Source organism: Odocoileus virginianus, chromosome 4 (genome assembly GCF_023699985.2).
Source record: "Odocoileus virginianus isolate 20LAN1187 ecotype Illinois chromosome 4, Ovbor_1.2, whole genome shotgun sequence".
NCBI lineage: Eukaryota > Metazoa > Chordata > Mammalia > Artiodactyla > Cervidae > Odocoileus > Odocoileus virginianus.
The window spans coordinates 21,998,571-22,009,796 of NC_069677.1; the positions used below are offsets into that span (position 1 = coordinate 21,998,571).

Genomic DNA, 11,226 nt, shown 5'->3' on the forward strand with positions numbered 1-11,226 from the left:
CTGGAGATTAGGATATCAACATTTGGGGGGAACCATTATTCAACACTACAATAATTTTCTGATGAAACTCAGGACCCTCAGTTCTAGTCAAGATATGGTCTATATATATTGATATCAATGAATGAGTGAATGCACCAGCAAAAATCTTTTAATGATTTAACAAATATTATTGGTTCCATTAACTGTGAGGTCATTTTTTTTAATTGGAGGATAATTACAATAGTGTGATGATTTCTGCCATACATAAACATGAATCAGCCGTAGGTATACATATGTCCCCTCCCTCTTAAAACTCCCTCCCGCCTCCCCCCACCCCATCCCCATCCTATCCCTCTAGGTTGTCACAGAGCACCTGGTTTGGGTTCCCTGCATCATACAGCAAATTCCCACTGACTGTCTGTTCTACATATGGTAATGTATGTGTTTCAGCTCTACTCTCTTAAGTCATCCCACCCTCTCCCTCCCCCACTGTGACCCTAAGTCTGTTCTTGATGGCTGCGTCTCTTTTGCTGCCCTTCAAATAGGATCATCAGTACCATCTTTCTAGATTCCATATATACTGTATATGTGTGTTAATACACAGTATTTGTCTTTCTGACTTACTTCACTCTGTATAATAGGCTCTAGATTCATCCACCTCATTAGAACTGATTCAAATGCATTCCTTTCTGTAGCTAATGTGTATATGTACCACAATTTCTTTGTCCATTCATCTGTCAATGGACATCTAGGTTGCTTCCATGTCCTAGTTATTGTAAATAATGCTGCAATGAACACTGGGGTACAAGTGTGTTTTTCAATTATGGTTTCCTAAGGGTATATGCCCAGTAGTGGGATTACCGGGTCATATGATGGCTTTATTCTTAGTTTTCTAAAAGGAATCTCCATAGCATTCTTTATAGTAGCTTAATCAATTTGCATTCCCTGGGTCATGTTTTAAACTACCTGCAGAGGAGGTCCAGGATCCATTGGTTATTCTCTAAACTTGACCCTGCGTTGGTCCCAGAGCAAATTTTGTCATATTAAAATGGCAGCCAGTTCATTGACTATCATGGAATTAAGAGAAGACAGCTCTTCCCCCCCACCCCCATCATTCTACTCATAAGTATTTAGACACCAGAAAGGTAAACAGAGCAAAAATACAGACATAGCCCCACCTGAACAGCTGCTCCTGGTTACGGAGATCATTTGAAGGAGGTAATCTGAAAAAGCTGTCTGATACAGACCCTCCAGGTGAGTACCTCTCCTCCCTGCCCCAGGCAGCTTGACTTCCACATGAAGGTCCTACATGTGGCCGTGTGGGCTGTGAGCTTGACCCCAGTGGGAGGCCTGCCCTCCTTGTAGCCTTAGTGTCTGACCCTACTGTGGCCTTTGGGATTGTCTCCCGTGCAGGCTGTGAGCTTGACCTCTGTGGTGGGAGGACTGCCATCCCTTTAGCCTGACTGTCTGACCCTACTGTGACCTTCAGGATTGCCTCCTGTGTGTGCTGTGAGCTTGACCTCTGTGGTGGGGGGCCTGTCATCCCTTTAGCCTGACTGTCTGACCCTACTGTGGCCTTTGGGATTGCCTCCCGTGTAGGCTGTGAGCTTGAGTTCTGTGGTGGGGGGCCTGTCAACCCTTTAGCCTGACTGTCTGACCCTACTGTGGCCTTCGGGATTGTCTCCCGTGCAGGCTGTGAGCTTGACCTCTGTGGTGGGAGGACTGCCATCCCTTTAGCCTGACTGTCTGACCCTACTGTGACCTTCGGGATTGCCTCCTGTGTGGGCTGTGAGCTTGACCTCTGTGGTGGGGGGCCTGTCATCCCTTTAGCCTGACTGTCTGACCCTACTGTGGCCTTCGGGATTGTCTCCCGTGCAGGCTGTGAGCTTGACCTCTGTGGTGGGAGGACTGCCATCCCTTTAGCCTGACTGTCTGACCCTACTGTGACCTTCGGGATTGCCTCCCGTGTAGGCTGTGAGCTTGACCTCTGTGGTGGGGGGCCTGTCATCCCTTTAGCCTGGCTGTCTGATCCTGATGTGGCCCTTGGGATTGTCGCTCTGGTGGGCTGTGGTTCTGTCACCTTTGTGGCCTGAAGCTGTGCCCCTTTTGTGGCTTGTGCCTTGTGTGTTGACTGCTGGCCTGACTTCCTTATAGCCTGAGAGTATGTCATCCGGGGGGCCTGTGGTCCTCTCCCCCGTGTAGACTGTGAATATGCATGCCCTATAGGTAGTGGGCCTACTGCTTGAATGGGCCGTGGATCTGTCCACCCTGGGGGAAGTGATCCTGCTACTCGGATGGGCTGTGGGCCGGTTGCCCGTGCAGCCTGTCGATCTGCCCCTGGTGTGAACAGCTGGCCCATCTCCCGTTTAGGCTGAGGGCCTTTCCCAGGCACTTGGATCCCAGCAGTGACATGGCTGGGCCCTGAGCCTATATGGGTGCCAGAATACCCACTCCCCACTGCTAAGTGGTTCCTAGATCGGTTTTGGCCACACTTGTCACCATTGTGAGGAGAGGAACTCCCAGTCTCCATGTAGGAGACAGAGGATCTTTCTGGCCCTGTCATGCCGTTTTCTGAGTTCAGTACACAGTAGCCCAGGACGCATGCTTCACAATTGGCCGTGTCGTGGGACCCCTTCAAAGGTACTTCTGGGATCACGGGTAACTCCGAAACCTTCCTGAAACCATTTCTGTAGAATTTCTCCAGAACACGCTGCACCAGGTTTTGCAGAATCCTATTTCTGCTTTCCGGGGAGAAATCAGGCTTCTCAAACTGAGACCGGGAGCACTTCTTGCACCTCTGTCCAAAGATCCGCATGAGCACCTTGCCTGGGGATTTCTGGTTCTCCAGGTACATGTGACATAGGATCTTCACTTGGGCAGAAGCCCAGCCTCGACGGCATGAGGAACACGAGAACCTGCAGGCAGACAGAAGATCATTGTACCCTCAGCTGTTGCCAACCTGAGGGAAATGGGCCTGGCCTGGTCTCTGAGAACCCCTTCAACTTGAAAAAGTGCATGTGATATTGACAATTTGACAAGAATGAGAGGGACTGTGTTTCTAATAAAGCTTCTTCCTGTGGCTCACTTTAACTCCCACCCAGATGTGGTCCCAAGTCTGCCTCTTCGCCAGTAAAACATCTCTGAATGTCACAGAGAGAAAAACATTTCTGCCATTTGCCAGTGAAATTTGGTCTTCACAAGGTCACAGAGAACTCTTACAGAGTGCTTATTCTGAAGCAATGTTTTACAGTATTATCCCATTTCATCTTCAAAACATCCCTCTGGGGTAGGCATTATTGATCCCAATATCCAGATAAGGAAACTGAACCATAAAATGATACACAACTTGCCTAAGGAACTCGCAAAGTTAGATGGTAGAGCCATGTTTCCAATCGCAAGCCATGATCTGTCTACTATACCACATCGCCTCTACTGAGCAATCGGGTTTGTTTCCTACCTCACTTAGAACCTGGAACCGCAATACTTGAGTTGGAGACTCAAGTCAGTAATTTACATTGTTGTTGTTATTTAGTTGCTAAGTCATGTCTTACTTTTGCAATCCCATGGACTGTAGCCCACCAGGCTCCTCTGTCCATGGGATTTCCCAGGCAAGAATACTGGAGTGGGTTGCCATTTCCTTCTGCAGGGGATCTTCCCAACCCAAGGGTCAAATCTGCACCTGTTGCTTGGCAGGAGCTTTGTTACCACTGAGCCATCTGGGAAGCCCATAGCTTACATTAGGGGAACTTTTTAAAAAAGCACGTCTCTAAGCCTCATTTTTTACATTCATAAAAGGAAAAATATTCAAGAGTTAGATTGTCAGCATTAAATGAGAATATGTGAAAGCATCTTGTAAACTACAAAGTATTTTTCAAAAACTGGTTAATATTCTTCTAAAACTATGTTGGTAGGTTGCTTTTTCCATCTTGGAATGACTATCAGGTCAATTCATCTGAACAAGAGAAGCACCTGTTCATTTGGGAGAGTGCCAAACTGATTAAAGACATCATGAGTCCCTCAAAGAGCTCTGACTGGTGCAAAGAGAGACTCTTACATGGTACACTGGGTTCCAAGCAGAGCAGAATAACTGCCACATGGGCTCTAGCCAATGGCCTGAAATCTGGGTTCTGTACAGCCCCAGAAGGCTTTTATAGCAATAGGTTCTACAGATAAAAATAATTATATATAAGTATATATGTGTTCTGTAATATGTAATATATGAACAAGTTATTTATAAACATGTTACCAACATATATAGAGAGAGACTCAAGTCAATAGTTTATATATATATATAAACTATATAAACTATTATATATATATATATATATAGAGAGAGAGAGAGAACTATTCATTGTCTTATGAGAATGGAGAAGAAGGAACACTTACTCTGCCTAGGAATTCCAGGGCACTTGAATTATTCCTTGAGGAATAAATAGGGAGGCAGGAAGGAAAGGACCTGCTGAATAGGCAGAGCATCATGGACAAGGGTATAGAAGTCTTGAAATGTATGTCATGGCTAATAACCCATAAGGAAGGGAAGAGAGGACATCTGAGGTGAGATAGGAGCAGGCCAGGAAGAAATATAACAGTTGAAGTGAAGGTCCCTGCATGCCATATAAAAAAGTAGACTTGACTGTCCAAGTCAGCATTTCTCACCTTCCTGCATGGGCAAGGAAGCTGCTTTCTGCAACTTCAAGTCTCACTGGAAGTTAAAGAGGAAGACAGTCAACAAGGGAAGGGCAGTATTTAGGGACATTAAGAACCAGGTTTTAATTTCCTTCAGCACCAACCCCTCTTCAGGTCATCAGTAAAGTAATATTCAAAGCCATTGTCTGGCCTTAGTCAGTTCTTGGGGCTATAAAGGAAAGCCCCAGCCCTAGGCTGGTACTGACCAGGACTAGGCTTGTAGGGCTGCTGCAGCCTGTGGAAGCCAGTCTGGACTGAGGTGGGAAGTAAGATAGCAGAAGTCTCTATATAGTGGCAGTCTGGAATAAATGGTGATGAGAGGATAGGGGAGAAGATTTATTTCATCCCCTGGGGATTTCCAAAAATATTTAGGGAAGAAACCTAGTAAAAGAAGAAATTTCCTACCATTAAGCCAAAATAGAGGCTTGGAACCATGTCATTTCCATACTAAAGAACACTATAACTGCAAAAGGATGAGCAGCCTGGTGACACATATTCTTTTTAACAAGCCCTCAAAAGAATTCATCAGTGCCAAGCTGAGCCTCTTGGCCCAGAACGGCCCACAGCTAGACAGACTCACATACCTGCCAAATCCTTTCTGCTGGTATTGCTTCCACCCCTGGGCCACACAGTCTGGCCGAAGGCTTCCATCCATCTTCAGGGTCCATCTGGCCCAGGGTTTCTCCTGACAGATCAGTTCTTGAAATGTCTGCTCCCATTCCCTGATATCCAAAGCTATTCTCTTGCTCTGAGGCTTGGCGTCCATGTTGATAGTAACTTTCAGTTTCCAGCAAGAAGGAAATACTGTTTCAGTTTCTCTGAATACTCGTCAGCTGGTTTTTTTTTTTTTTTTTTTTAACTTTCATTTCAGGCTGTCTGAGTACACAGAGCAAGTGTTTGTTCTGAGGACAGGGGGCAGCAGGGATTAGCTAGTTTGTGAAGAGGTCTTGCTAAGGGACATTCGAGTACAGAACTCTGGTCTGGATTCTGGAGGTACCTATTAGTTCATTTTTATTTTATTTTTCTCTTATTTTTACACTAGGCAAAGCACGATGCTCGGGATTCTCTGGTAGCTCAGCTGGTAAATAATTCACCTGCAGTGCAGGTGCAGTGAAGTGCAGGAGACCCTAGCTCAATTCCTGGGTCAGGAAGATCCCACGGCAATCCACTTCAGTATTCTTGCCTGGAGAATCCCCATGGACAAAGGAAGCTGGTGCACTATAGTCCATGGTGTCACAAAGAGTCAGACACACCTGAGTGACCAGGACACACACACACACACACACACACACACACACAGCACTATGCTCAGCCCTGGGACAAGCAACATCAACTAAGAAGCAGTTCCTACCCCCATGGGGTGCTCACACCCTCGTGCAGACACTGGAGAGCAGGGGTCGGTGTAGGGGAGCACGTGTCCAAGTCGTCTCTCACGTACCTGACAAGTCCTCACCATATTCCTTTCAGGGGGGATGGATTATTCCTGGTGTCTTTCAGGTGAGTGGCACAGAGAGCCGGGTTTGGGGGCTTACCTTGTTCAAAGTCACCCAGCTAGTAAGCAGTATAAGTGAGACTTGAACTCATTCTTGTGTGACTCTTAACCTGCAATGTCTCTAGCCATCTCCTTCCCCAAGGAGAGCTTAGGATGGTGTTTTGGATTCCAGGTTGGCATCCTGGAACCAGTGGGAAGAACCATCTTGAGACCCTGACCACCTTGAGACCCTGATTTGGTCTAGTGAAATTTCCTGGGTTATGAGGCAGGACAGTAAGACAAATGAAGGGATTTCTTAACTCCTCCCTTCATTGTGTAAATTATTGTGCAAAGCAATATACAAGCAGGAGTGGGAGCCATCTTTGGATGTCATGATAGAGTTCCCATTCCTGGGGTGAAGTATTGGGAATAGATGATCTGTAAAGTCAAAGTCACTTCTGGGTTTCCCTGGTGGCTCTGTGGTAAAGAATCTGCCTGCTAATGCAGGAGACATGGGTTTGATCCCTGGGTTGGGAAGATCCCCTGAAGAAGGAAATGGCAACCCACTTCAGTATTCTTGCTCGGGAAATCCCCTGGACAGAGGAGCCTGGCAGTCTACAGTCTATGCAGCTGCAGAGTCAGACACAAGTTAGCAACTAAACAACAACAACAAAGTCACTTCTAACTAAAAACAGTCTGAGATCCCAGAAAGTAAACTCTGTCCCTCTGATGCTGCAATTCAAATGAGGGAGATAAGACAAGCAGGATGCTTGTGTCCTTGGAAATCCCACTACAATCCTTGGAAGTTCCAGAGAGGATCACTCTAAATCTTCTCAGGCTTTCTAGATTTTAACATGCTGTTTGGGAGGCAGAAACCTCTTCCCCTATCCTACCCTCCCAGGATATTCTGTTTTATACGAACTCTCCCACTTTCATAACTTTATACATTGAGGGTGCTTATGTCTGCAGAGACAATATAGGGTATTCTTGTCTGCACAGATAGTTGTAGGAACTTCAGGTTAAACCTGGGGAGTATTAGAATTGGAAATCTCTTAGGAGTCAACTTGTCCTCTTTTCCTTCTGATTATTATACCTAAAAAAACAGAGATCAAATACATAGGACTTCCCTAGTGGTCAGTGCTTAGGAATCCACATGCCAATTCAAGGGACTTGGGTTCAATCACTGGTCCAGGAAGATTCCACATGCTACAGGACAACTAAGCCCACACTCTAGAGCGTGTGAGTCACAACTACAGAGCCCACAGGCTGCAGCTACTGAGATCATGCACCCTAGAGCTGGTGCTCTGCAACATGAGAAGCCTGTGCAACGTAACTATAGGGAAGCTTCTGCTCACCACAACTGGAGAAAGCCTGCATCAGCAAAAAAAAAAAGACCCAGCACAGCCAAAAATAAATGAATAAGTAGATAAATAAAAACCAAAAACAGAAACACAAAGGAAAATATCCTCCTGCCCAAGGTTATGCAGAAAATCATTGCCAATAGAGGGCCAGAACACAGACATCCCATTTTCTAGCTCTGAACTCTGCTCACTTGCCCAACCATGCCTAGGCCCTTTCCCCATCCTTCTTCTACTTTCTGAGCCCGAGCCCACTCTTTTTGTGCTGTATCTTCAGAGCTTCCCTGTCTCCTGACTCCTCAAATGGTACTTTCCCCCCAGATGTTGCCTTGACTGGTCCACTGCACTCCCTGCCATTTCCCTTAGCCTGTGCTTGATGTGTTTCCTTTGATATATGCAACTGCTCCAGGCCAGCCTGGTCCGAGAACAGGAGCATGGGGAGGCCATGGGATATGAACTGAGACTTGAGAACTGGAGGAAGCCCATTATCTTCCTCACTACCATGAAGGGGAAAAAAGAAAAAAGAGAAAGAAATCACAGCTTTTTAAAAACCCCATAGATCCACTGTAAACCACTTGTTTCTTTGTGCCAAGACATCATCACTTCAGGATAATCAAATAATGGAACTTAAAGTCAGCTTAAAACACAAGATTCAGAAAACTAAGATCATGGCATCTGGTCCCATCACTTCATGGCAAATAGATGGAAAAACAATGAAAACAGTGACAGATTTTATTGGGGGGGGGGGCTACAAAGTCACTACAGATGGTGACTGCAGCCACAAAATTAAGACGCTTGCTCCTTGGAAAAAAAGTTATGACCAACCTAGACAGCATATTCAGAAGAAGAGTCATTACTTTGCCAACAAAGGTCCATCTAGTCAAAGCTATGGTTTTTCCAGTAGTCATGTATGGATGTGAGAGTTGGACTATAAAGATCTGAGCACTAAAGAATTGATGCTTTTGAACTGTAGTGTTGGAAAAGACTCTTGAGCATCCCTTGGATGACAAGATCCAACCAGTCAATCCTAAAGGAGATCAGTCCTGAATACTCTTTGGAAGGACTGATGTTGAAGCTGAAACTGATACTTTGTCCACCTGATGTGAAGAACTGACTCATTTGAAAAGACCCTGATGCTGGGAAAGATTGAGGGTGGGAGGAGAAGGGGATGACAGAGGATGAGATGGTTGGGTGGCATCACTGATGCCGCTGAACATGAGCCTGAGTAAACTCTGGGAGTTGGTGATGGACAAGGAGGCCTAGCGTGCTGCAGTCCATGGAGTCACAAAGAGTCAGACATGACTGAGTGACTGAACTGAATTGAACTGATGGTTGGAAGAAACCTCAGATATCATCTTGTGACTTTCCCACCCAGGTCATTGAGAGACAAGATATTGAAACAATTTACCCATCTCACACAGCGTGATAGTGGTGAGTTGCATGTTTTCATCAACTGTTGGTGCCTTATCATAGATTAAAGTGCTAAAAAGTTTCTGAGAGACAATCAGAAGGATTGTCCAAAAGAGGAAGGATCCCCAAAGAACACGAAGCACAGGTCAATTCTGAAAAAGGAAAATTTAGATACTCAGCAGTTTGGAGCTGAAATGAATCTTCAGGGTCATCTAATCCTTGGATGGCACATGATGTCACTGCCCTATTCTTATTCAAGACAGATATTGCTAATCAATGATTGCACCCTTCTCTTGTGTCTGGGCATAACTTCAAAAATTTTTATCAGTGATTTAGGCAGTCATTGCCAACTGAACATTTTTTTGCCATCCTGCAATAGTCCAGCTTCCTCATTTTACAAGTTACAGAAGCCGAGGCCAAGATAGATTTGATTAAACTAGGACTAAAGTACAGTTTTCATAATCTTAGGCATGTACCCACTTTCAGAATATCACATGACCTATCACAAAGTCTAGCACAAAGTTTGACACAAAGAGATGTGGTTTTTTTGGGGACATTTTTACTGGAGCAAGAAAGAACATTATTGATAGGGATTGAGGGGGTGGGGCTGAAAGAGGAGAGGGAGGCCCTATCTATGGCAGTAATCCATTTGATATTGTTGTTGTTCAGTCATCCAGTTGTGTCTAACTCTTTATGATCCCATGGATTGCAGTATACCAGGCCTTCCTGTCCCTTACCATCTCCCGAAGCTGGCCCAAGTTTATGTCCACTACATCAAGGATGCCATCCAGCCGTCTCATCCTCTGATGCCCTCTTCTCCTTTCTGCCCTCAATTTTTCCCAGCATCACTGGCTTTTTCAGTGAGTCAGCTGTTTGCATCAGGTGACCAAATTAATGGAGCTTCAGCTTCAGCATCAGTCCTTCCAATGAATATTCGGGGTTGACTCCCTTTAATCAACTGGCTTGATTCCTTTAATCAACTGGTTTTATCTCCTTGCTGTCCAAGGGACTCTCAGGAGTCTTCTCCAGCACCATAGTTTGAAGGCATCAATTCTTTGGTGTTCTGCCTTCTTTATGGTCCAGCTTTCACAACCGTATATGACCACTGGGAAGATCATAGCCTTGACTACATGTACCTTTGTCAGCAGAGTGATATCTCTGCTTTTCAACACACTTCTAGTTTTGTCATCACTTTCCAGCCAAGAAGCAATCATCTTCTGATTTCATGGCTGCAGTCACCATCTATAGTGATTTTAGAGCCCTAGAAGAGGAAAATTGTCACTGCTTCCACATTTTCCCCTTCTATTTGCCATGAATTAATGGGACCAGGTGCCTTGATCTTATTTTTTTAGTATTTAGTTTTAAGTCGGCTTTTTTACTCTCTTCCTTCACCCTCATCAAGAGGTTCTTTAGTTCCTCTTAGCTTTCTGCCATTAGAGTCGTATCATCCACATATCTGAGCTTGTTGATGTTTCTCCCACCTATCTTGATTCCAGCTTGTAACCCATCCAACCCAGCATTTCTCGTGATGTGCTCAGCGTGTTAGTGAAATAAACAGGGTGACAACAGACTACCCTGTCCTACTCCTTTCTCAACCCTGAACCAATCAATTGTTCCATACAGGGTTCTGACTGTTACTTCTTGACCTGCATACAGATTTCTCAGGAGGCAGGTAAGATGGTCTGGTATTCCCATCTCTTTAAGAGCTTTCCACAGTTTCTTATGATCCACACAGCCAAAGGCTTTAGCGTAGTCGATGAAACAGAGGTAGATATTTTATTTCAATAATTACTCTAGCTTGGGAATAGATGGAGATGGAAGGATTGGCTTGGTTAAAGGAGAGAAGCAAAAAACAAGAAATGTAGTCCTTAATGTAGAGATAATTTTACATTTTAAACATCTTTTTCCAGAGAAAATTCTAATTCAAAAATATATACACACCCCATTGTTTATAGCAGCACTTTCTTACATGGAAGCAACTTAAATACCCATTGAAAGATGAATGGATAAAGGAGATGTGATATATATACTCAGTGGAAAATTAGCCATAAAAAGAATGAAAATGCCATTTGTAGCAACATCGATGGACCTAGAGATTATGAGATTAAGTGAAGTAAGTCTGAAAGAAAAAGACAAATATTATATGATTTCACTTATTTGTGGAATCTAAAAAAAAAAAGATACAAGTGAACTTATTTATAAATCAGAAACAGACTCACAGGCATAGATAACAAACTTACGGTTATCAAAGGGAAAAGGGAGAGAAGGGATAATTTAGGAGTTTGGGATTAACATATACACACTACTATAAAATAAACAAGG

The 11,226-nt window shown here is 44.5% G+C and overlaps 1 protein-coding gene across 1 annotated transcript; it reads right to left on the reverse strand.

Annotated features, from left to right (window-relative positions):
* Positions 1–325: 325 nt before the first annotated feature.
* RTP4 (receptor transporter protein 4) lies at positions 326–5,504 on the reverse strand. The gene is made up of 2 exons (XM_020870068.2): positions 5,250–5,504; positions 326–2,894 (listed from the first exon to the last, which is right to left on the reverse strand). Exons 1-2 carry the CDS (start codon positions 5,429–5,431, stop codon positions 1,100–1,102), a joined length of 1,977 nt encoding a protein of 658 aa, XP_020725727.2. The 5' UTR covers positions 5,432–5,504; the 3' UTR covers positions 326–1,099.
* Positions 5,505–11,226: the final 5,722 nt, after the last annotated feature.